The sequence below is a fragment of the Parasteatoda tepidariorum genome, chromosome 2 (assembly GCF_982258835.1).
Source record: "Parasteatoda tepidariorum strain Cologne lab strain chromosome 2, Ptep-v5.0, whole genome shotgun sequence".
In the NCBI taxonomy this organism is placed as follows: Eukaryota; Metazoa; Arthropoda; class Arachnida; order Araneae; family Theridiidae; genus Parasteatoda; species Parasteatoda tepidariorum.
The window spans coordinates 64,941,851-64,969,487 of record NC_141756.1 but is presented as its reverse complement, the minus strand read 5'-3'; the positions used below and the strand labels follow the sequence as shown (position 1 = coordinate 64,969,487).

Genomic DNA, 27,637 nt, shown 5'->3' with positions numbered 1-27,637 from the left:
ATGTTAGATTGAATATAATTTAATATTACATTAAATCTAATATTATTCGCATTCAAGTTATTTGTAGCACGTAAGGACCTCTTACTAGCACATTATGCCGTTCCTATTTAAAATGTCTTCATAGCCTATTAAATTAAGAAGTATTAAAACGATCAATTATTCATTAAAGTACCTATTCACTCATGTTTGGAAAATCGTGTCCAACAAATTAGCAATTCATACTGACGCATAGAGCGTTATGCAATATCCGCCTAAGCTGCTTGCAAAACATATTACGGTGGCAAGCATTAAAAAGCATACAATAGCACGTTAATGTGTCTCCATGCCTTGGAAGAAGCGCTAACAGCAAATTAGCATAAGATACTTGTATGTACCCGGATGCTACTTGACGGGGGTTGGACGGAGTTAAGTTTTGATAAGATACTTGTATATAACTTATCGTGCTATTGCTATGGTAACTCGATATGCAGAATTTGATGCTAGCTAGCAATGTGCAGTATATAATAGCTTGAATACCTTGCTGACATAGCAAGGTATAGCAAGAAACGAGCCTGTTACGGTTGCTGGTACTAGCATGAATTTTGACTTGGGAATCCTAAAATTTTATTATTAACTATCCAATTTATGATCTGTTTTCTTATCTGATATCAATTTTTTTCTATTATTTTAAACTCTGTTTACTATGTAATTAGTATTTCATTACCTCAGATCCGATGTCTGCCATATGACGAAGACAACTGTACTTAGTGGAACTATTTGCAATTGTTACTATGATATGTGATTTTAGCCCACTATAAGACAACGGAGTGTTTGGAAAATTTTAATGAAGCCCATTATAAGACAGTGTTGTTGAGGCAACATAAATGAGGTCGATGGTCGTATTATAAAACACTCGTTCTGTTGGAGCATTAATTTGTGATATCTACTATTTTGTTTTAGACTTCGGTGTAAAATAATTAATTGGATGTGCACTTTTGGGCCAGTTGTCATGGCAAAAAGTTATGCATTTTTTGGATTTTAGATTAACACCACGGTGGTGGCCTAGCTGGGTCGTTTGACTGGGGAGCCGGACTTGGGAGGTTCAGGAAATTCGGTGAGTTCACTGGATTACTTTTTAAGCATTTTTATGAGGAAATGATTAAATGCGTATGTCTTTACTTTTATACTTCCCGAGTAAGTATAAAAGTTAAACTATGTATGTAACTGCAAATGTTGTAATGCAAAAATTTAAATTTCTTAATTTTTTAGGAAATCCACATTGTTTGGATAAGGCCATGTATAAATTCAAGATACGTTTAATGCAAAGCTGAGCGATACAATTGCAAGTTTTTCAGAAATGTTATATATACTGATATTGACATTTACGTTCCATAACTATGAATTGGGCACGAAGGAAATCAATGACGGGTTAGATACACTGATCTATACAAGTTTCTTTAATATTAAATGTTATAACATTCGGCTAATGATCGATTGATCTAATTGTTGGACACACAAGCTATAATTAAACAAAATGACAGCTTTTTTTCTTTTCAGTTAAAAGTACTGAATTAGTCATTAAGAGACTTAATTTGTACTACATAAAAATTTTTAGATCCAAGAAACTACATATAATAATATTTTAAAAATAACAAGTAGATAAAAGCCGTTTTACTTATTTTGTATGTTGCCATCAATTGAGCGGGTCTCTATTTTTGAACAACGTTATTAGTAGAACGCTAGATTTCGCAGTTAAAAAGATATATATATATAAAATTAAGGAATATACTAATAATAATATAATATACTAAGAATAATATAAAAATGAACAAAGTCCTAATACCTTGACCTCAAGATCGAAAGAGTGAAGTTGTTTATATTACATTCAAATAGTTTTAATAGTATGCTGTGAAGAAAAATCATGTAATTACAACAACAAAAAACTAACATAATTAAAACTATCAGTAAAAGGAAATCACTTACAATTTTCTTGCGAACTTCATTGTCGATTACTATCAAGAAATCCGATGACTAAATGAAAGAGCCGTTAAGATTTAAAAACAAATATTGTCTATATCACTATTAAAATACATGGTTACATTGTTAAAGCATACGAATACTGATACAACTTATTTTGACATTTTAAACAAAAACGAATTCTGGTTGAAAAAAAAGAAGCAACAATGCTTGTTCGTGTTCTTTCACTGTTTAAATAATAGTTAATTTAGCAATAAAATGTGTTGAGGTAGTTGAGTAAAGACAAGGTACAAAAAAAAATATGGAAATGATAAAATACCACAAGAAATACACATCGACTCAAAAATTTAAAAATACACTCGTTAAAATCATTTAAAATGAGGAATTCAAATGCACAGAACGTTCTCCCAATCTCTACCCCGGAGGTAGTGTGGGGTCAACTTCAGAATCTTAAAATTATACCCCTGTTTTTCATTGCAGATTTGAATTTGCTAGAAAAAAACAGAGGTGACTTGCAAAATAAGTAAAAGAATACAAAATATTTAATTCTACGAGTATAATAACAGAACTTTCTTTGAAAAAAACGCGCAAAGCAGCAGAAATTTTCAAAAGAAAAAATAATTGAAGCAATAAAGAAAAAAGAAAAACAATGAAAATAAAAATATGGCCACCGAAGCCGACATCTTCAGGGGGTACCAGCTCCGGAAGCCATAGAACAAAACCTTTTCTGTTTAATTTTTTTAACTCTAAACAACTGAGAAAAACAATGCGAAATTAAAGTCTTAACTGAGCAGCCCCAGTTAAGCATTATATTAATCTGTTTCGCAATACTTAACCTTCCCTATCATTTTTTTCTTCTACTGCGCATTTTAATAGAGGGCGTTGTTTTCTTTTATTTCAAATGTGTCTTTTACATTGAGTGAGTTTCAGAAAATTGCTGTTTGACCAATTTAATGTGAGTTTTCGGTTTTTCATTCTTGTATTATATTTTCAAGATTATTTACGAAATTTCTCTTCTGATTAGATTTTATGTATTGCTTGTATTTTTCCAGGACTTTTGCAAAGCCTTCGGGGTGTTATTTCCATATATGGCAGTACTTTTACTTTCGCTACTTGTACCGCCGGTACAACTAAAAAGTACGCACTTTTACTTGTACTTCGCTACTTTTTAAATTTAGTACTTTTACTTGTACTTTCAGTACTCTTTTAGGGAAAAAGTGCAAGTATTTGTAACGGAAATGTCGAATGAAATCGTTACTTTTTTCTAAAACTCGGTAAGCTTTCTAAAAATAAGAAAAAAATAAAAAATAAATATTTTTTTAAAAAATACTTATGTTTTTTTAAAAAATACTTATGTTTTTTTAATTTTTAAAATTAATGCGCAATATATATGCATCCACAGCTAACTTCGTGTTCAAATACCTTGACCTTTAAAAATTGTCATTCCTGAAAGGGAAAAGACGGCTCTTTTGAACTGCGAAAGGTTTCGCGATGTGAAATCGCAGGACGATTTATTGTTTGCTGCAGGTCTGGTACTTTGCATCAAATTTAATTGGTTTGAAGAAAAAGCTAGGGAGGAGGCTACAAAAAAAATTGGAAAGAATTGTCCAAGCTGAACACCCTGCTATAACTAATAAAGTAACAGAAAAAAAACCCAGGGAATCTTAATTTTCTAAAGCTGAAAACATCATGCCAATCACCAACGACAGAAGAATTTATGGCATACATGAGCTCAAATGTCGAAATGGAAAGCATATCAATTTTGAATCGATATCCAATCGTAAAAGAATTATACGTGAAATATAATACTGCAGTACCTTCTAGTGCTCCCGTGGAGCGCTTATTCATCGTGGCTAAGCACGTTCTAAGAAATTCTCGCAGCAGACTCAGTGACACCACTTTCGAAATGCAATTATTTTGTAAAATGAATAAAAAATATTAATTAGCAAGTTATTTTCAGTCATTTTCGAGTTTTATGCATTTATTCCATACATTTTAAATAAAAAATGTTGGATTTTGTTATTACGTTTTTCAATTTTCTTTTTGAACTCACTAATAATACATTTTTGTCTTAATACATTTTTGTCTTAATACATTTTTTACTAAATACATTTTTACCTAGTACATTTTTTACTAAAATTATATTTATGCCCGACCTTGTCAAACAAAGCCCAGTCAAATCTCTAAGAACTTCAGAACTATTTGTGCTATTGAAAACTATTATAATTACTATTTTAACTCTTGAAAACTCGAAGGTATTAATTTAGTCGCTGATACTAAAATTCGTTTACAAATTTTAATTATTCCGTTAGGCAGAAATTTTCGGAAAATGATTTTCTCGCATGACTTCAGCATTAACCATTGTTACAAATAAAATTGTAGACTGTTCTGTCTCAACTTATACTGCACATGCAATTATTTTTTACTAGCTCAAGATCACAAAGCTATATGAAACACCGTGTTTGCTTTGTTTATGTTTGTGCTTTCAAAACGCGTTTCTATAGAGTAAAACAATTTCGAATCAATGGTAATTTATATAAATAAAAATAATAAACTAAAAATTAAAATCAATAGATAGAATTTCTTTTTCGTGCAAATCCATAAAAAGTTTGATATTAAAATTATATTTGATTTGAAAATTATATTATACGATTATATTATAAAATTATATTATAATATTCTTCCGAATTTAAAAATAAATTAATGTCCATAGCTTTCAAAATTAAAAATAATTAGATAAATAACAACAATTTTGCAAAAACATTAAAGAACGTAAGAATATTATTCAGTAAAATTTTAGGCTACTTTGAATTTTCGATTTCCTAGAAATGTACTTTTAAATCACTACTTTTTTTGTTTAGTACTTGTACTTTTACTTGTACTTTTTACTCGTTCCTTTTTAAAATAAGAACTTTTTACTTTTTACTCGTTACTTTTTTTAAAAATACTTGTACTTTTACTCGTTACTTTTTAAAAGTAACGTTGCCATGTATGGTGCTAACACATTTTTGTGTATAGATTTGAACTCACAGGTTGCAAATAAAGATATAATTACAACTAAAGTTTAATAAAATAAACTTTATTTCTATTACATATAAAATATATAATTTACAACGATTCCCAAAATGTATTTTCAAACTATGTACATTTTAAAAATACTTCACACACTCAATGAAACAGTGAACATTAAATAACACGTGATTTGTAAAAGTGACATACAAATCAAATCATCATTTTTAAGACATTAGTTAAACATTCATACAAAAATATTGAAAGTAATTCTAGTTCCTTTAAATATACTAAAATTACTAATATAATTCATGTAATAAAAAAAGCTATTGCGTATCGCATTATTTCCATGATAAAAAATGATTTAAAAAACAATAACATTCAACAATTAAAAACTAGAATGAAAATATTCAGTTTTAATAGACTTTACTATAGAGGAAAGGTTCTATCTTATAATTAAAAATCATTTAATTAAATTTGTTAAAATAAAAAATGGAGGAATAATAGTTGGTTCTAAGTCACAACTGCACAAAAAATTTTAACAGTGAACCTTATCACAAATTAGAACGTTAACTTTCTTAAATGTTTTATAAGTTTCAGAAATAAATCGTAATTATTAAAATAGAAATAGAAACCAATCTTATAGTAAAAATCTATTTAGAAAAAGCCTATTTCCTTCTGTCTCGACAAAATGTATAGAAAAAAATTTCTGAAGTCTTTTAAAACGAATTGCAAAAATGATTCTAGATAAATCTGTTACAAAAACAAGGAATTATTATGATTGAAGTACAATTTCAAAACCAAAATCATCACAAATGAAACCAAGAATTAATAATATAGTTAAATTTCTATATATCCAAAAACAAAATATTTATTTACAAAAACATTTTCTACAATTAGAAATCTCAATATTTAACAAGGATATAACATTTAGAAACATATAAAACATAACATCTAAATTCCCTGATACCTGCTCAGGAATTCGATTGCGATAATTTTCGAGAAAAATAATCATTTTTAAAGGATATATTTTACAGAGAAAAGGAATTCGACTGTCACGCTATATCAAATGAAACTTTGTACATCTAAGTTGCCCACCAAAATTATGACCTAAGAAAAATTTTAAACTCATGATGAAGATTTTACAGTTTTGTAATGCACAAAATATTGCACGTTAACAAGCATTTTGACTCGTTGTGATTTCATCCAAGTTTGTATCGTGGTAGCTTGTAACCTTTAAAACTGTATAATATATTGGCCGCATTCAAGATCTGTAAAATTTTAAAAAAAAATTTATGAGTAACGATGCATAAATTAATAATTATTAACGAATACGCAATAGGATGTTCCGCATAATTTTATACAGTGTGTACGCTTTTTTTATACAGTGTGTTTCGTATAATCTTCGTTTTTATTTTTAGTGTGTTCCGCATAATCATTTCTCTTATTCTATAATGTTTTCAGTATAATCTTCGTTCTTATTATACAATGTGTTCCGCATAATCATTATTGTTATTATACGGTGTGTTCCATAATAACTACCCTTAAAATTTTTTGGAATAGTTTTAAAAAATGAAATGAAATGAAATTAATATACACGTAATATCTGATAAATTACTGAGGAAAGTGGAATAATATAAAACCAAATTGATTGCTGAAAGAAACAGAAGTTGAAAAGAAATTATAAGAAACACCCTGTTTCATCAGGAAATCAAACTGGCTATTGGCATTTTTAAACCAGACTTTCCTCACTAGTGATTTAAGAGATTAGTGTTTTTTCTTCCTTGTTAAAATATTAATATAATTCAAATTTTTTTTAAATCATATAAAAATATTCATATCATAAGAAACGTTATACAGGAAGTAGTATTTAAGGGAGGACAACAGAGGAGAAGAGAATGGCATCAAAATCTGACAAATAGCAAAACGATTCAGCGTTGCACCAGGAAGGTTGCACCTTCACAAAATGAAATAAAAGTTCCTCCACTTTTTATGAAACGATTTTGGTCAAATTTACGGATAACGAGAATCTCCCGTTTTGGCACTTTTGCACTAAATTATATGACCCGAAATATGCTGCCTGTAACGCTGTGTATTCGTCAGACAAAACCGAATTGCAGGTGCGAGCTTTTATAACCTAGCAACTAGATGCAAAAATGAATAAAGGGGGTAAAACAATAGAAGAACGAAAATCATTCAATGAATCAGCGTATTAGTAAATCGGTGAAGTAGCGAATCAGTTTATAAAAATTGAAAAAGTTTCAAGTTTATAACTTTTGATACGGCAGTAGAACACGATTTGTTATATTTACGCTTACGCCGGCCAGGTGGCCGAGCGATTAGCGTGCTTGACTGCGAAGCCATAGGCTGCGGGTTCGAATCCCGCTCTGGGCATGGATATTACTCTCTCTCTTTGCGTTGTCCTCTGTTGTGTGTGTGTATGATGTGTGAATGTGGCCCACCCTATAAACGGGTTTGTGGCAGTGTGGCGTGGGCAATGTTGCTCGCCTCCGTGACTTTGGTTCACAGGTGCCCACTGGGTAACGCGAATTGAGCAACAATTCTGGCATAGTATAGGCAAGGATTCAAATTCAGTGCCTGCCATTGGAAAAAAAATATTTACGCTTACATTTATTTGTTTACTTGCTATTAAATTTACTTACTGTGAAATTTACCTATTATTTAGTTACTGACCACCTTTAGCGACAAAGATGGTCACCTTTCAAAACTATTTTATAGAAAATATAAATTTTAATGGTAACCATACCAGTAACCAAGCCGAAAGCACAGCACAACTGTATTTAAATATTCTAATGCTCCAACCCCTCCTCAAATTCAAACACCTTAATTAGTTTTAAACAATATGTCGACCAATTCTTTTTCACCATCTACTTATTTCCTACGATTTTTTCTACAAAGAAATACTTCGATTTCAACTTTAACTATTTTTAAGAGATATCCACGATATTGTCTTCTTCTTTATGTATTGAATTTTAGTGATAATTTAAAATATGTCCGACAAATATTTAAATCATGCAGACCACCATACATATGAGTTTGGGACATTTTATCATAGTAGGAAGTAGAAGTATTAAAATTATTTCCATCTCTGTGGTGAGATAAGATAGAAAATTTGTGTCTCTATTGTGTGAAAATTCAATATGCGACATCATATCACTATTTATATTAAGAATTTCAGCTGATAGATAACACATATTAAATATAATAAATAGTACTCATAACGTTATTAGTTAGTTTCAGAAAAAAATTTCTATTCAAAGGCTCCAAAAAGGACATAAATCATATTACTTGAACGCATGGCGAGCCAGAATTTTTTTAAATTACTCTTCGTGTCTTAGGATTGTTTTTAAATTAAACTTTAGAGCTTACAGGTAGTAAGAGAATAAAGAAATATTTTTTACCCAGTGTTGTTTTGTCCTAATTCTTCTAGAACTAAGCTACTTCCTCCAAGCCTGAGAGACGGTGGTTGAAATTGACTGCCACCATCATACATATCCAGAGGGTATAGGTCTGTAGCTTGAACTTGGGTGGATCCAGAGCCACTGTCACTTGTGTTGCCATCCTCTGATGCAATAAGAGCCATTCTAGATGATGGAGCCCTATCTGCTAGCTTGCTACCCAGACCAGACACGCGAGGTCCTGTAACAGTTTCTTTAGATTAAACATTATGTTATTTATACAACTTAATATTCGAAATCAAATGAAAAGTCAATATTTATTTTTTCGAAAATTCATTTATAATATAGTATTAATTTTGAAAGAATATTGTTGAGGGACATAATTATTAATTATGTTCCTCATCAAAACCATAATTATATCAAAATTATCTTTTACATAATTATCAAAATTATCTTTGTTTTCAATGTAAGTTTTAACGTCGGATGGTACGCAATGACAGCTCAAACGAGTCTTGGCGTCGCGATATCCTCCACGATGTCAAATCAGTGATTGTATGTATGTCTTGACATTGTGATATCTTTCACAACGAAAGCTCAGTGATTGTATGCGTAAGCCTTGGTACACAACGGCAGCGCAGCGATTACGGCACTGAGTTGTTGGTGTGTTGGATATTGGATCACTCGTGTTGGAAATTGGATCTATCGACGGAGGGGAGATGATGCCTACCCAGATTCTGATGGGTACCAACTAAGCTAGCTACTGTAAAATTACAAAGGAAGCTACTGTAGCTAATGTAGGTTTTGAAATTTGGGAGCCTTAATCGCTAAGATCGTCTTAGTCAACAAATGGTTATTGTGAGAATGCCTTGATTCACTTAATTAGTTTTAACCATTTCTAATTATTTCTGCAAAACTTTTTTTGCTTCAAATTCGCTTTTTTTATTTTTTAAGATCACTGAAAACATTCTCAGGCCTTTACTAATTTAATTAAGATACATGAACGCGTAATAAAATTTCCTACACAAACAGAAAATCGGCTCAGTTAAGCCATAATATAGGGCAAATTTGATCGTAATTTTAATAAAATGTTGAATGTTAAGTTTAACCATAATTTGTGCACCGAAATTGAGAATTAAGTACGGTCTTATGGTTCGACTTAGCGTTATAACGTTGCAACAAATGTGAACAATATCAGTACGCTCAAAAATTTCCAAACATTCCACCGTTATATTTAAGTTTTATGCATTTCTTTAATTTGAACATTTTAAAATTCTTAAATGTAATTACTTATGAGAGACAAAATCAAAAGTTTGATATAAAAGCAAAACATTATAAGAAAAATCGAACGGGTAACCCGATGCATTGATAGTGCATACCATATTCAGAAGAAAATATTTCCATAATCAGATTGTGCAATCCTTATTCAGAAAAAAAAATTGATCCCAAAAATAAATCTATCTCAAAAGTTGCATTTTATAAACTAAGGTTTTTCCGTTAAATATATAGGTAAAGTTCGTAAAATAACTAAAAGATTTTTATCCTTAGTTTGTTTAATAGAAACTTTATAAAGTCATTGAAGATCATATCGTAATTTTTATACGCTTTGTTTTGATTCTAGCTTTGCCTTGAGAGCAGTTTTGCGAAATTAATTTCTATGTCTGAGTGTTACAACAAAATTGTTAATTATTAATCCTGATTACACATATTCATTAAAAAAGCTCTTCTGTAATTAAGTTATATTTTGTCTTGACGTTTCATCAATTTCGATTATTTATCAGTAAAGCTTACTCTTAAGTTGAAATTTTTACAAATTTAGCCTATTTTTAATCTTTAATTTTTATCAATTTTTTTGCTGCCAAGCTAACAATTGACTATCAATATATTTTAGCTTGACATTTGACTTATCAAAATTTTATTATTATTTAATTATCTTTATGATTTTATGATATAGATTTATTTGACCTAATATGATACAATTTAATTTAGCTTGTTTTTACTCTAACCTGTATGGTAGTTAGATCCGGTCATACCAGGAATTGGCGCTGGTCTTGTCAGAGTGCCATACACATTTTGTGCCACTGGCATTGATGCTGTCTGCTGTAGTTTAGCTTTATTTTCTTCGTCTTTGGTAAGTTTGTTGTAAATGTACACTTTTCTTAGATACATGCAGAGCATAACTATAGACGCGCAGATCAAATTGGCAGCTGATATAGTAAGATCTCGGTACTTGTGGATGATCTGCGTCGATAAAATTGTCCACGTGACCCACACAAGGGAAATAAGGAAGCAGCAGGTGAAAATCCATCTAGAAACAAAACATTAAGGAAAATATTAATTAATAGTTCAGAAATTGAAATAAAATCATTCAATCGCAATAATATGAGTAATATATTGGGTTTTTAAAACTACTGGAAAAAAAATCAAAAATAAGCTTTTCTCTTATTGGGTATACTATAGCCTACGTCACAGGTTGTGTTATTCCTACTAAATTTAATCCATGAACGGCATTTTCTGCGAGCCTAACTTCAAGCCACAAATAAACAAACGAAGTGTTTGATCGTTTAAATAGCTGCTCGCCAGATTTTATTGCATTATAAAGAAAAGTAATTGATATTCGATTTTTGATTAATAATTGATTTATGTGGATAGTGGCATTTATGTGGATAGTGGCATAGAATTTAGCATTGCGTCATGGTAAATGTTATTCCTACTAAGTGGAAGTAGTTGTGTTTTTTTAATATTATACCCAATTACCACCCTTCATATATCTCTCCGAAAAGTGGTGATTGCTTTGAAAGATTTTAAATAGGTATCTAAGTCACATAAATTTTTTAAGAGATGTTAGAATAGTCATGAAAACTGATAGCTGCACCTCATTACTGTAAGCGTTACATGTTTGACGTGTTTCCTATAAATATTTGTTAACACGATAAAAATAAGTATTAATAGTAGAAAATGTTCATTCATAACCTAGATTCTTTGTTGTTATCCTTGCTGGACCATGTAAGTATAGAGAAAAGCATTGTTATGGCGAGCATCAGCATGACATAGACCAAAGATATGACAAGTTCATCTTCAAATGTAGTCGCTGGATGGCATCTCCATTCCCCAGCATGTAGTCCCGTAGTCGGAGGGATTAAAATAAGCCAAGCTGCCGATAGAATCACCTGTAAATAAATAAAAAAAAAAAACAATGTCTCCAGAACATTTAGTTTGCACAAGCAAATTTTGTGGTAAAATTAATTATACTGAAAAAAATTCAAGTTTCATGTTTCATAATATGGGTCATACGATCATCTAGCGCTATCTATGTCCGAAAACCATGAGAGTTGCTTAAAACGAACAATCTCAAGAAAACTAAAACAAAAACTACGTTTGAAAAAAACTTCCTTTGCTTGACTGTTAGAATTGGAAATGGTCGGCATGTTATGAGGATCTAAAACACGAAAGATAAATACGAAAAAAGAAAAGAAAAATCACAATAGCTTATTAAAAATAGAATGGTAAATGGGGAGATTAATAAGAGAAAAACAAAGGATAATCATGGCAGCTAAACAGGAAATCGAAAAGAAAAATCAAGGGATATATCGAGCAAGAGATATCAGGATTTCGATTACTTATCAACTGCTGCAGTATTTTTATTTGAAGGCGTTGGTATAATTTAATTTTGATAACACCACATTTGCTTCTACTCTTGACACAATAGCTCACCATGATGTTGTTTCTTTATCTACACTGATTTTCTAGTAAATGATCTTAATTCTTTCCCGTCCTACATTGTGTATTGAAATTTTCATCCCTCTGATTTGCCTTTTTCTGCCACTCTCAACCCCTCGGCTACCGTGGTTTTCTCTCTTTTTAATTCTTTTTCTTTCTTTTACCATTGTACCTTTCCCTTTTTTTCAATTCTGTTTCGTTTTCATCAATTCCTTGTCCAGAAGAAAAGCGTCATCTTTCGGACACTTCAAAAATGTGCCCAATTTTTTCATTCTTACTAAGAAGCAAAAGAAGTTTTAATTTTAAATACGGATATTAGTTATAGGCAGAATATTTGTTAAAAACTATTAAATACTCGTTAACTCGAATAGTACTCGTATAAAACATATATAAACAATTCCTTCTTAACACTGAAATTGAAATTCCTTTAAGACATATAAAAAGAGATTATTTTTTAGGACTTTAAAAATAATAACCAATTACAATCAATAACTACATTCACTCATACAACAATAGAGCAAAAGCGAGTGTTTCTGGAAGACCAGTTATCTCGTCCGTCTCGATGAAAAAGTTAAAAATAACTTGCCTGTATTATAACAAGTCCCACAGCAACCACTAGCAAGGCAGCAGGATTCGTCATATGGTAAACATCACCGAAGAAATGGTTTCCTCTGTATCCCATCATCCTCCAAATATTCATCACTTTCACCAGCATTCCGGAGAATATTATTGCGTATGAAAGTCCCAAGCCAAACCTTCGAACACCACAAGTTCCTTCAGTGGGAGTTAAGATAAAAGCGAAATTGACAGCGTATAAAAGAAGCAGACCAAAAAGAATCATGTAACCCAAAACTGTAGTCCCTACTGTTACCTGAAAATACAAAGACTTATTATCTTCAACATGCATAAACATCCGCCAAAATCCAGCAACAGATATGCTTTGGAAACAAACTTTCTTGGATTTAAGAATTACACTGAAAATAAAAAATTGCATTATGTACTCAACGAACTGAAATGTTTATACATGCCCTGTGAGGCAGAATTTTTATTTAACATATTTTTCATACTTCTTGCATTATTTAGTATTAATTTAGGTCGAAAGAAGTGGAAAATATTATTGTTCAAAACAGAATACCATTTTCCTTGCCAGAGGACAAACTAGATGGCGCCACTGGATATAGAGCTCTCTCTAGGAACAACAATTTTTGAGAGCTTTTGTGTTACTGGCTAAGGAGAGAGCGTGTTGTTGTTTTTTGCAGTGTTGTTTCGTTAATATACACCTGTTAACTAATTGGAAAGAGTATTTTTTCTTGAGTATGTGGTCATTTCTTTTAATATTTATTTAGATACGAACCGACCCGGGTAGAAGAACCAGGTAAGAAACCTTTTATTGATACCTGTTCTATTGAAGTAGAAAAAGAATTAAGTTTTCTTTTTTGACAATTATATTTAACATATTAATAATTTATGGTATGGAAATACAGAATGAACGATGTCTCTTTCTACATTAAAGATCTTTCAAACACATTCACTTTAAAACAATAATTTTTCAAATTTGCACTTTTTTAGATCTAAGAGAAACAATTATTCCTCATTGAAATTTCCTTAATTTGCAAAATCTTGTATTAATACATTTTTTAATATGAATGAAAGAAATTTTTTAACTATTTTTTTAATAGTTTAGTACAATTATGATTGCGATATAAATAACAATATAAATTAACAATATAAATAATGTTAGTGTGAATTTAGTAAAACTGCCTGAAAAAATAATGGTTTTTGATCACTTTAATAGCCCTAACTTGTCAATTTTTAAAATTATTTCATACGTGAAAATTTTGATAATATCTCTTTCTATATTTTAATTCTTCTAACTACAACTGATTATAATTACTTTCATGATTGAAATTTCTCGTAATAAATTAATGGTGAAATTTGAGGTCAATATGCGTAGTTAAATGTTACAAGAAAGCATTAGGAATAAAATTCATCCTGAAAAAATTTAAACATATACTATATAAAAAAAAAAGGTCAGATACATGGAGAAAAATAATATTTTAAGAAAACTGTAATTTTGTGCATTAAAAAATTTACATAGATTATTGAGATTTCTTTAGATATAGATAATTGTTAAAAAGAACGCTAACTTTGCGTATTAAAGAATTTACATATATTATTAAGATTGTTTCAGATACACAGATAAAAGTAATTGTTTTTTAAAAAGAGTAACATCGTGTCTTAAAGAATTTACATAAATTATTGAGATTGCTTTCCCAGCATAATTTTCTATTTTTTTTTATCGTGTCCATGGACAATTAAATGGCCTCGTGTGCCTTCAAAACTGCATCCGCTAGCTCCAATACATCATTACTGTAGAGGATCTCACCAAGTTCTGAAGCCAGTGGCATCATACCCAGTTGTAAAACATATGGGGTAAGGGTTGGACAATCGAGAATGTGATCCGGGGTAGGTTGGATATTGGTGCAGTTCTTGCAGGGAATATATGTTCTTATTTTGTCAGGAAGAATTTTCATCCCTTTAAAGTGGTTTGTTCTTAGTCTTGTAATTAGAGATCAAAATTGCACTGTCCATGGAAAAGGAGGGTTGCCAGAGCCTCGAAAGGTTGGACTTCTACCTGTTGGTCCGCTGAAAGTATTTTATTTCCCTTCTACCACCCACTGGAAAACCAGTGAAGGCATTCCCCTATCCGCCACCTGGGGAAGCGCTCTCTAGGGGTTACACTGTATTAATTCTATTAATTTTCTGTTAATAGTGGGAAGTTGCAATTTTAAAACGTTGAAGTGTTTCTGTAACACTTAACAGGTTCGGAAACTGAAGAAAAAAAACATTTAAAATATTACTATACCTGAAATGAGATGAGGAAATAGGCGGCACATATAATAACGAGTAGAACACCGAGTAGCGAGACGGCAGTGACGATAACTCCCCATAAGGTTCTAAAATTGGCATAGAGGGATGGTTTTGTCTGATTCAATTCTTCCGGATCTATAACCAGCTGCTCCAAACACTTATCACAATCTCTCTTGCAAGTGGAATCCACTTTAACTCCCCCTATGAACTCCACATCTTCTAACTTGAGTGCAAGCTCCTCATCTTTCCACAAGCCAATCTACGAACATTAATTAAAATCTTTACATAAGGGAACATGTGCTAATAACATTGTCTACCACCAAGTATCATTAAGTATTTCACAGTAATAGAAGGTTCAGTAACAGCAAATTTGAGGTGTAATCCATTAGTTGATATAATCCATTTTTATGTAAATAAATTTTATAATTTTCTATTATAGGGTAAGCCAACCAGTGAAGGAGCACCACCCAGTGAAGGAACATTTTATATATATTGATTAAAAATAAGAATTTGAAACTTTTTCTTTAGATTGATTGGTAACAATAGCTTACTGCCAAACAATAGGAAGTCATCTAGTAATGTTTTGGATTACCTGGTCAAATAGACTTCTCTGGTAAAATTTTTAAACTTGTTATTATCTCTGCAACACCTTGTTTCTTTGAAAAAATTATAAGGTGTGTGTTTGTATTTATATGTTTGAAATGGAATTAATTGCATATAATAGTTTTATTTTTCTCACTGTGAAAAAGAGAACTTAAAATATAGTTATTGAAGTTACGTTTTATTTTTTTAAGGATCATAGTATAATAAAGTACAGAGATAAGGGGGGTGTTTATTCACTGGTTTACCAAACGATGAAAAACCAGTGAAGGAACAAGTGGTCTTTTACTGGGTTTTTTTTCTAAGTTAATGAAAATAAAAGATAAACTTTAATTTTCTTGTACCTTTAGTGATGTTCCGCATCAAAAGTATGTTAAAAATACGAAAAACAACTTCCAACCAGTGAGGAAACAGGCATGTTCCTTTACTGGACATAGATTTCCCAGTGAATGAACAGTATGTGTTAATATGTTGACACTTTAATTTTCAATTCATCATTACAAAAAAAAGTTAACAATTTCCAAGTATTTATATGTTATTATCTCAAGAATAGGCTTGTTTTTAAATATTTGTACAGCTTATAAATTCATAAAGAGCATTAAAAAAATAACCAAAATTAAGTGTTCCTTTACTGGGTGTTCATTCACTGGTAAGAGCTGTTCCTTCACTTTGTCTTCTTGCTACTTGTTATTTGAACCTCCAAAACTTTAAAACAATATTACGTAAGTTCTCTAAAAAAATTTTACATAATTTGCAATTAGTAACAAATATGTTGACACTGTCATTTAACTAAAATTACGAATTTTGAAATTGATATGATTTTTAAAAGGCAAGCGAAGTTTAAGTGTTCCTTCACTGGTTAGTTTACCCTATATAAAAACTTTAACGAAGTAACAAAATTATTGAAAACTAACCTGTTGATATACGTGATGAATTTTGGCTTTCCGTAACTGAAATATCTGATATCCCATGGACATTTTCAGGGGTCCGCAATCACCATCTGCACAGTTCAGAGGAGGGCCTTTCATGAACTTCCTCATTTCTCGCCACAGAATTTGTCGCGCGTCTGCCCCACAATCATCTAAATTGGTGGCAGCGTCCCCGTGGACGCAGTACCTTCTCAAATAATCGTGAAGAGATTCAGCTACACCAGTAACGGCTACAACAGTATGGTAGACGAATGTGTCCAGATTGAGTGGTTTCTGTGACAAGCTCTCTGTACCTGTGCATGGCAGGGGGAACAGTTTCTCCAACGAGGATATGCTTTGTGGAAGATGGCATCTAAAATGGTGCTGCCAGAACTCATCGAACCATAAATCTGGTATGGATTCGTGCTTGTTCAGACTGAAAGTGGTATAGTATTCTAGAAAGCCAGGTACTTCATATGTTTCTGGACGAATGAGAATATAATCGATATCGATACCTGCATTAAAAAAAGAAACAAGATTATTTTGTTATAGGAATTCTAATACAAGATGTTTGGTTTTAAAATCGGCTCAACCCATATTTTTTCGAAATTTTACATTTTGGATTTTTTTAATACGTATTCAACGTAATTGTTTACGGTTTTAAAAAAACAACTGCTATATGTAGTTTTTATTTTTAAAATTTTATTTTGCAAAATTTATTTTCCACAATTTCAAAACGCAAGAACAATAATATAAAAATAAAAAAGCGTCTTTATATTAGTACTATAAACTTGTATTAATCCTACAATAAGAACAAGCATATTAGCTATAGTTAAAAATAGATGCCAAGTTTGATATTTTAAAATTAATTTGAGGAATTTCTTTATTTTGAAGAATTTTGATATTTTAAAGCTAATTTTCGAGTTTTTTTTAGTTAATTTACAAATTTTTGAAATTCTGAAGCTAATTTACATATTTTATTTTTCATATTTAAACTAATCCATAGAGTTTGATATTTTGAATCTAACTAACAGAGTTTCGATATTTTGAAGCTAATTAACAAAATCTTGATATTTTGACTAATCTATAGAATATATATGACTAATGTACAGAATTTTGGTATTTGAGAACAATCTGCAGAGTTTCGAAATTTTGGAGCTGATCTGTAAGATTTTTTATATTTTGAAGCAGATCTAGAGAATATTAATTGATTTTAAAAAGTTTATACCTTGCAGTATTCTGGCAACACTTCGGCCATCTTTCTGTGATTCCATACCAATCCACACAAAGTGTTCCACAAGATCTGTTCTTTTGGCAGCTTCCAAAACCTTCTGGACCAGCTGGTGCTCCTCCAGCAACAAAACAATCACCTTCGATTCCTGCCGAGTGTCCAGCTCCTGTAGAAGGAGAGCAGCGATATCCACAATGTCCATATCTGGTTTTATAACGAGACCTTCTGAAATGCAGATCTTCTTCTCTTTTGACACTTGAATGAAATTCCAGAAAATGTTTCGATCCGATTCAGAGTCGGAGTGAATGAGCGACACAAACCTCCAGTTAAATCTAAGAACAAAATCATCATTTTAAAAATAGCTTCTACATTAATTGACGAACTCACTGTTATTTATTAACTCAAACTAAACCTTATAAACTGTTAATATCATTTAAACTTTGCAAACTAATAAGCTAAAAAACACTTTTTAAATACATGCACACTTTAGAGTGGTTGGAAATAATACACATTGATCCTAAAATATCCAAATCGAGCCTAAACAAAGACTTAAAATGATTTCCAGCTTTTAGTAATTGTTAGTTTTTTTACATGGAACATTGCCAAATGAAAAGTTCTTTTAATTTTTTTTAAATGTTGCGGATGTAAACCTGAGTATTTTGATTTAAATGTATATTTTATGAAAGCAAAGATATTTTATAGCAAGGAAAGCAAAGATATATTGCTCTTGGATAGAGCTGACAAAAAAACCTCAATAGAAGAGGAATCATTAGCCAGCGGGCTTAACATGCGAAGTTTTTTGAGTATCTCTCTTAATATAACACACATTTGGGTTAGTTTTCATTCAAAAAGTCCTATATGAATTCGAATTCGTCGCAATACATGATCCAGTCTGCGTTAAGCTTAAATGTTAATGTATCCACAAATCAAATATAAACTGGCTGTTTAAAGATGGCGATAATAAAAAAAATTATGAATCAATCCTCAAAATTTTGCACACCGGTGAATTTTATTACTTTTTGAGAACATCCACGAGGACACGGACTTCGGGGTTGAGATTGGAGTCGCTTGCAGATCGGGGATTTCTTCGTCTTTGCCATTCGGGAGAATCTGTCAGTGTCGCTGCAGGAGTGGAGATTTGTGGAATGAGAGCTGACTCAAACAGTGGAGACAAGTCATCAGCTACTTGAGGATCATATGTAACAGCAGCTATCATTGCTCTTGACTTCAGATTAGCTTCACTGTACGGAAGAGAGCCATCGCTGGCTATGAAGCTGAAAATTTGCTCTTCGGCTTTTTGTCTGCGCCCACAGTGGTCAAATACAAGAGCACCTGAAAAAGGGTAAAGAAAATTATATTATTTTTGTCAAAAAGACAGATTTTAAAACTGTGGTAAAAATTATTAGTTTTAGCTTTGATTCTCTTTTACAGTGCTTTGTAATTTAATTGCGAAGCACAGCAAAATAATTTTTAAATTCTAAATATAACATGGAATCTATGGAAACAAATGGATCAATGGATCCCGTCCTACGTCGATATCCATGGAAACGAGTTGGCTGACACTCTTGCAAAGGGACTAGACCATCCAGTCCCCTCCACCTCAGAGCTTACATACCTTGAACTTTCCGCAAGGAAAAAGGCCCAGAACAAACAAAAGTGGCTGCTTCCTCCTATTCACTACTGGTATAAAGCAAAAAGACCAGGACTCTCTCTATCTCTTCCTGGTGACAGGCAGACCAACACTTGCTTATCCGGACTGGTCAGTGGACACCTGAAAAGTCTTACATTTTCTGCTAATCAAAAGATCTTTCCTATTTGCCCTAAATGCCAACAAAACCAGGCATCACTTGAGAATATCTTCAACTGTTTAGGGCAGGACTGGAACCATATTCATTCCTTTCCTCGTTTAGTTTCGGACTTCCTATATGTCAACGGGTTTATTGATCTGGTCTGATGGATTCAGACCACATGGGAATTAACAACAACAACATGGAAACAAATTCAATTCAAGTTACAGACCTTTCCTTGTGACCTCGAAATTCGGATTTATCATGATTTGCTTTTATCGTGGTTACGGAGGAGTGTGGAAGAGCTAAGAAATCGTGCAACGTCAACAAGCTGTTTCTATTTAAAAAAACGTATAATTATAAGCCAATGAGTTACATATGAAATTCACTGGTTTTTGGAGGATTTTAATGCCTCTTTTGATCTGTCCAGACATCGAGGATGGTCATTACGGAAAAACTTATGGAGTTACAACTTATACTGTTAGGAAAATATTCTCAAATATGCTCGTTGAAAAAGTTTCCAAATAACCGAGCTACAAAAATCGACTCTCCAAATCTTTAAATTATAAAATTTATTTACCTAGTTGTATTTGCGGAAGAATAGTTTCGTTGGCATTGATTTTATTGAGGGCGTAGCTTAGTGCCATAAGATTCTGAAAAGAGGTCTCTTCCACAGCACGGCTGCAAGTGAAGAAATTGTCTCCTGGTTGATGAATCGGTAACATGACACCAATCACGAACTCTTGGTTTGCTGGGATCTTCATGAAAGGCATGGACATCAGCGTTGCTGCATCCTGCTTCTTGGAGCAGATTTCGCTGTCATTGCAGAATGATTGAATTTCTGAGAGTGGCACCAGGTCACCCTTTTCGTTGTAGCCGCTGGTCATTGATGTATTGATGGCTAGCCCATGATCTTCATGGAAGAGACCAATCTATTGAAGAAAAAAAAGAGAATATTTAAAAATTTAACAATGGAATTTTGTATTTATTTTTAAAGTTTATGAACTGCGCCCCCCAAAATACTATTTTTATCAATGTAAAATAGGTCAAAGCTCCCCGAATACTGATGCATGATCAGTATTGCAATGCAACTGAGATATTGGGTCATCAGAGAATAATGAAGAACCAATCAGAACCAATAGCGGAATTATATTCATTGTTTGAAGATTAAAATTTTCCTCTTTCTTACTTTATAACGAATTTTGTTTCTTCAAAAAATAAACTTTTATGAATAAAATATTTTCTGATTGAACTATGGAGTTGATCGTGAAGTTTAATAAAAACTGTGCCAGAATCATTTATATTGCTCTATAACTTAGACGGTATTGAGAAATCTAGATAAGATAATTTAAATTAAGTGTAGATTTTGATGTCACAAGAGCTCAAATCTACAAAACTGTCGCTAAGCCCTTACGGCATAACGTAACCTAGTAAACTGATTAAACGGTGTCATAAGATAGGCGTGAGGCAAAAAAAAGCAGAAAAAAAGATCACTAGGGCATTCCCTGTGGTAGTGCGTCCTGTGCTTTCCTTTAAAAAAAATAACCTATGAAGAGATAATTAAACTGTTCTTTAAAACTCCCACATTTGACACAAAAGATAGTCAAACGACATTTTGTTAACTAAAGGTCATTTACTATGAATCTGATTATATTACTCGGAACGATTTTTTATCAGTATTTATTGAATCTAATTGAGGTAATAAACCCTCCAATAAGATTTCATATATATGTATTTAATAATAAGATAATGCGTCTTTTTATTATAAATATATAAGAAATCTTCTTAAAACTTAATAAATAAGTTATAATAATCTCACTTATAATTTATGAATCGTTCTTGCCAGGTTCCTAAAATTTAGACAGCAAGTGTTAAAGACAACTTTAGCCTCAAATCCTAAAAATTCATTGAATTTTAACTAATCCATTCATTTGAGACCTGTGATGAAACTAGTTTCTCGCAAAGGATTAGCAGTAATAGATTAACAGATAAAACTGTTGAAATTTACATTGCAGGCATTTTTTTATTTTCAATTATTTAAAAATAGCACCAATGTTTGCACGGTTATAGTCCTATTTGAGGAAAAGCAAGTTTCACTGAGAGTTTATTATGAGTTCTTTTATAATTATGAATCTTTGTTAGGTAAGCACTAGTAAAACCAAGGATTAACGTATAGGATCAACGTCACCGAATTAGTATATTGAAAGCTATCTGAAACCATGGATTCATTAAGAGTGGTAGACATTTAAAAATCAAAGCAATCAGAATTTTTGGTAATTTTGCCAAAATTTTTAAAATGTTAAAAACCTCACCACGAAAGATCTGAAACAAAGTGCATATGAACTTTTAAATCATTTGTATGTTGTGGGGTGGAAAATAAGTTTAAATGAATAAAAAATAATACATTAAAACAAAGACATTACAACCACAAAAATAAATTTTTACAAAAAGCGTTTAAAGTTGGTAGCCCTGTTAATATATATAGAAGAAGTTTGGATTGTGAACTACTTGGTTGGCAAGTATTTTATGAGACAAGCAAAACTTTTAAAGGTATTTTAATTTGATAAAGGACTGATAATTCACTATAAAAATTCGATCTCAATTTTAAGAAAAACATTTATAAGCATTTATAAATTCATGAGTCAAACATGATGCTTTTTTTTTATCTGGAATCGTAATTTTTTGAGCAATTAAAAAATAGTTATATTCTTATAAATATTTTTAAAAAAATTTGAAAATAAACTTTTCATACTATCATAAATTCCTGAGAACTTTTTACCCAAATGCCTGTGGAAATATGAATTTGAACTAAGCTCAGCATTGTGACAGCCCATAGAGGGCCAAGGGGCCTAATGTGCCCATCTCAGTTTTCTTGACCTTGGGCTCTGGGGTGCAAGAGAAGATGTCCCGATTTTATGGTTAGCCGAACGCGAAACTCTCAATGTTTCGTCCCCAAACATGCTTGGTAAGTCTGTTTAAGCTAAGAACTCCTCCCGCCACAAAGTCTGAAGACGTCTGGTGCTATGTAAAAAAAAATGGCGCATTTGAGGGAGGGTAGCTTCACTCTAGAACTAACACAATAGATCGAAGAAAAAGATTCCCTTTCTCACGCCGACCCGAACCGAAGTCACTCCAAAACAGTGATCCCGCACCCCTACTTGAAATAGTCATACCTCGTTACCATACCTGTGGCAACGCACCTGTGGTGGTGACCGCCATAGGTCCAGATGAATATCTGGAGGAGTTCTTATTTTAGACAAACTACACTCATTTTATCAACCCGCAGAAGGGATAAAGGGTTGAGTCAACCTTCCCCAGCCCGAGGATCGAAACAAGGACCAGTGACAAAGAGTGCTAAGAGCTAAGAAATACGAATGATTTATGATTAATGTCAAAAATGGATTCATATTTTTAATTGTAAAAAATAAGCGTTAAATTTAATACAAAAATATATCTTTTAGTGTCTGATCTGCAAAATCAAACTACGTGAGAAACACTGTTAAATAAATCATGTACTCACATTCATGAATGCTCGGACGTCGCCAACGTCTTTGAAGTTGTAGATTCCCAGTTCACCTTTCACATAATTTTTTGCACCAAATACTACAGGCACTCCATCAAGTCCATTGAATCGAACTTTTCTAGCATGGCTGAAAAGCTTATGCCTTACCAACAGTTTGTTTTTCATCATGGAACACCAGTTATTCTTTATTGGACACAACTCTCTCTGGACACCATCCAAACCCAGTGCCAAAGTGAAGAGTGCATTGACAGTGTTGGCGACAGTCTTGTCTTGTATAAATCCAACTTGGTGTAATGTTCGGTGTTGATTGGTCGAACAAGCGCCACCTCTGCAGCTAAACACCTAAATGATAATGTGGAACTTAATGGCTAGGTTGAAAAGTGGAAATTTAAAATCTAAATTATTGAATGCAATCATTGTCATTATGACCAATAACAGAAAGTATCAAATGCATGGGCAGAAAATAAGTAAATCGAAGGCATGATTTAAGAGCTTGTATGCTGATAATGTGAAATTATAATCTTCGAAACTACTTTTAAGTTCGTTGAAATTATGAACCTCGAAATTACTCTAATGTCAGTAACTGTTAGGCTTCGAAAGTTGGCGAAACAAACCATTTACTTTTCTGCAAAATAATAATTTTGATTATTTTGAAATTTAGTGCTTTGAACACAATGACTAATTATTAAATATGGATTAGTACCAACTTTTACAGCTTTAAAATGATGCCGATACTATAGATTATTGGTAAAAAAAACTGATATTTTCGTATCGGATTTTTATTAAACTAAACTTTTAAATAATAGGGTGGCAAATATTTATAATGTTAAAATTCGTTAAAGCTTTTTGATTCACTGGTTTTTTATGGACCCTTACTAAATTTTATACATCAAAAATTTAAATCCATATTGACGCATTCGAAAATAACATAACTCTCACAGACTTAAAAAAAAATAAGTAAAGAAATAAACGAAAACTACATAATTAACTGAAAGTTTAGTTAGATTTGCTATAGATAAGTTAAATACAAGAACTTTATATTTATTAATGGCTGTAACTAATAAAATGTTTTTAAAAAACTATACTCAGATATTATTTTTGTCAAAAGTAATTCCTGTGCGCTTTTGATGCAATTTTTTCCAACCCGTCATTTTGAACAGGATCGTGGAGATTGGTTAGCATGAAGATATCCTTTATTCTTAGAATATACCATACCTGTTCCCAATATTCTTTTAACCAATGATCTTGGCCACTTTCTTTTATATTTAACGAGGTGAAGTAATCTTTGAAGACAGGTATTTCTTCAGATGGAGGTCTCACGACAACGGCCCCCACGGACTGATCTGGGAACATTTGGAAAGGCTCCAGGCTGTCATAGGCCACCCATACAAAATCACCCATGCTGGATCTACCAACATGCTGAAGTCTCTTTACAGCGCTCATTAGGGCGCTTATCAAAGTGGGAGGCAAAAACAGAATAACCACCCTAAAAATAAAATAATTCCATAACTATTTTTATTACTGAAATGTGTAACTTAAAGCTCTCAGAAAAATCGGTGCTAAGTTGAACAATAATATACATATATTGGACTACAATATCCAGTAAATTTTTTGCAATCAAAATAATATTATTAAGTTGAGCCATGTATCCATTAAAATTGAACCCTGATATCATGTAATCAATTTGAATATTATTTAATTTAAGCGATAATACGGTAAGTTGGCACAGTTTCAAAATTATAGCAAATTTTCACGATATTGTGATTGAAAGTAACCCAAAATCTTTAACAGTGTATAAATAATGTTAAGATTCAGAAACCGAAAATTACGGGCTATTTTTGCTTTCAATTTTCGAAATGATTCATAGGAATTTTTATATTATTCTATGGAAATAATATAAATATCAATTTTCTATAGAGCTAAAAAATATGTTCATTAAGTTGCACCACTGCGATACCCATATTTATTAAAATAGTTACACTGTAAAAAATATTTCCCTACTTCAGCTTTAAATACCTCCTACAATCGATGGTAACTATTATTATTAAGTTTTACTCAAATTACCCCAATGATAACCGATAAATGTCTCGATGCATATCATCTTTTATTGTAAACCTGACAAAGAAATTGACAATGGATGAAATATTTAATATCTTCTTAGTTAATATCTTGTACTTTTAAACAAAATCTTGTTATTTAATATCTTGTAGGTTGAAATGTCCCCAAAATAATTTTGATGATAGGAAAAACACTTTATGTCCTTGAAAACATTTATAGTACAGATTTTCATGCATCGTGACTTTCACATGAAAAAATAGTTTAGTTTTAAAAATTAGATGGTGTTTATTGATAATTCATGCTTCCTAAAATATACCCCGTGAAAGACCCAACACTCTACAATTCAAATTAACCATACTAATAAAATAAAGATAAGAGTATATTTAAATTGTACTATTAATTTTAAAATAACTTAAATTATAAATTATAAATGTATGCATAAATTTATGTACGGCTTTTTTTTTATTAAAGGACACAGTTCATTTCTGAATAAATTTTAGTAAAAACTTTCGCTTTTTGTGTTTAAAGGTACTCAAAATTTGCATTCACGTAAATCTAAAGCAGATAAAAACTTTAATAAATACAGAGCGTCTCATATTAATTGATATTAATTTACGTAAAAACTCATTTTATAATCATTTCATGTTTAAATATTTTAAACATGACTTTGAATTAATAGTAAATTGATAAAAATAATTATCATTGACTACTAAAAAAATAACATTAGAAACAAGGTAAGATCATAATGAAATTTTAAAAACTTACTTTGCACCAGCATTTTGTTTTATTTTTAGTCTATGTGCAATAATATCCATAGTGGAAGCAACACTTTCCTCTTCAGTTCCAATACTTTCTTCAAGGGCTAATTCAATGCCATGCTCCTCAATTTGGCGCTTGAATTCCGTTACACCGGCAAGTCCAAACAGAGTGTCTTCATTTCCCTTATTGTAAACAACAGAAACAAACTTCCAATGATAGTGTCTAGAAACAAAATCGAACTCATTATTGTCAAACGAAGAGGGTATTTTTTTTTTGTTGAACAAAGTTAAAATAAGATATTTGTCAAATTACGTCATTTGCCTGCCATTAATCCTGCCATTTGTTCCATTGATGAAGGTGAACCTATGTGACACCGTTACAAGTTTCAGTTTCTTATAAATGTTAATATTTGCCATTTTAAACTTAGTTTTTATTTAATTTTATAAAAAGACACTTTTTAGCGAATAATTTGAGTTTATTGCAGCTATTCATGAATGTTAAGTTATGATTTACCTCTTTTTATCCAATGCGATTTATGAAAATGGTGCGAAATATCAATGGGAATAAAAATATTAATCTTTCAATAGAAATGGTACAAACGACATTTGATTGACTTATTCCACTCTGTGAAACAGCCTCTTGCTTGGAGATCTCTGTTTGACTCTCTTGACCTCTCTCTGTAACATCTCTATCCAAAAAATTCCTCACAGCAAATTAGTATATATAGTTTAAAATTGTAGTTTTACCTTGTGTTTTAGACCGGTAAATGAACTGTAGCTTTTCTATTTTCCTTAGTTTAAAAAAAAAACTTTAAAAAAAAACGTAGGTCACGTGACAAAATTTTTTGCGTTAATGCTAAAATCAAAAGAATGTTTTTGACTCGGATGTCTCAGAAAGTGACGAACTGCATTTAACGTGATTTGTTCCAAGTGTGTTCTTTTTCTTAAATTTCTGATTCAATTTACGTATTTAAATGTTTTTCTAACAGGCAAAGAGAGATAGAAGCTTTCAAATTAGAAAAGTATGTCTGAATTGGTTATTAACTCAAGGTTTTAAATGCAAGGTTTTAATCAATGCAAGGTTAATGTTTTAAATGCAAGGTTAAAATGCAAGGTTTTAATCAACTATATCAAATACAAAAGAAAATCAGCAATGCCAAATGCAAAAAAATAATCAAGTGAGATATTTATAGCAAGAATCGGCAATTTTTCTCTACATAGTTTAGAAAAAAAATGTTATAGCCATTTTCTTGAATTATATTTGGTATTAAAAATTCCAAGTCAAAATGTTTTTTTGAGTAATTCGATTATTTAATTTAAGATAAAAAAATTTAAAAATTAAAAAAAATGGAATGAAGCCATTTCCAAAAGGATGGGTTTAGTTTTATTTAAACTGATATTATAAACTGATTATTATATAACTGACTTTATTATAAACTGATTCTCAAAATCACTCATTTAAACGTATGACTGACTCGCTAATTTTCTATCCTCAGTAATCTCTTCTTTTATTCACTCGCTATATCAGATAAATTTTTGGTAGTAACAATTGCATGATATTAAATGATTTTAATAGTTGTCAGTGTTCTTTCTCCTCAGACTGTGACAGAAATTGAAGCAAATCACTTGACTACCATGATGGAGGCAATTAATTGCTACAATATTGTGGTTGTTAATGGCAACACATTTACACTATTTTTTTATAGATGAAACGCATTCCAAATGGTTTCTATGAGCAATCTTATTTATAGTTTATAAATTTTCAATAGACTGGCAATTAAAATGACGACAACAAAAATA

At 31.3% G+C, this 27,637-nt stretch overlaps 1 protein-coding gene across 2 annotated transcripts in view; it reads right to left on the bottom strand.

The window, feature by feature from the left end:
• Positions 1-5,172: 5,172 nt before the first annotated feature.
• LOC107446482 (uncharacterized) overlaps positions 5,173-27,637 on the bottom strand; it is a 101,216-nt gene continuing 78,751 nt past the window's right edge. The window contains exons 15-27 of one of the 2 annotated variants that reach the window (XM_087157438.1): positions 25,845-26,060; positions 24,237-24,507; positions 23,019-23,363; positions 20,079-20,430; positions 18,728-19,043; positions 17,709-18,043; positions 16,487-16,995; positions 14,968-15,231; positions 12,688-12,972; positions 11,355-11,551; positions 10,388-10,689; positions 8,388-8,625; positions 5,173-6,236 (exon numbers count right to left, since the gene is read on the bottom strand). In XM_087157438.1, the coding sequence (XP_087013564.1) occupies positions 6,230-6,236; positions 8,388-8,625; positions 10,388-10,689; positions 11,355-11,551; positions 12,688-12,972; positions 14,968-15,231; positions 16,487-16,995; positions 17,709-18,043; positions 18,728-19,043; positions 20,079-20,430; positions 23,019-23,363; positions 24,237-24,507; positions 25,845-26,060 (3,637 nt within the window). In that variant the 3' untranslated portion in view covers positions 5,173-6,229. The remainder of the gene's footprint in view (positions 6,237-8,387; positions 8,626-10,387; positions 10,690-11,354; positions 11,552-12,687; positions 12,973-14,967; positions 15,232-16,486; positions 16,996-17,708; positions 18,044-18,727; positions 19,044-20,078; positions 20,431-23,018; positions 23,364-24,236; positions 24,508-25,844; positions 26,061-27,637) is intronic. The other variant, XM_087157440.1, reaches the window with a different exon arrangement.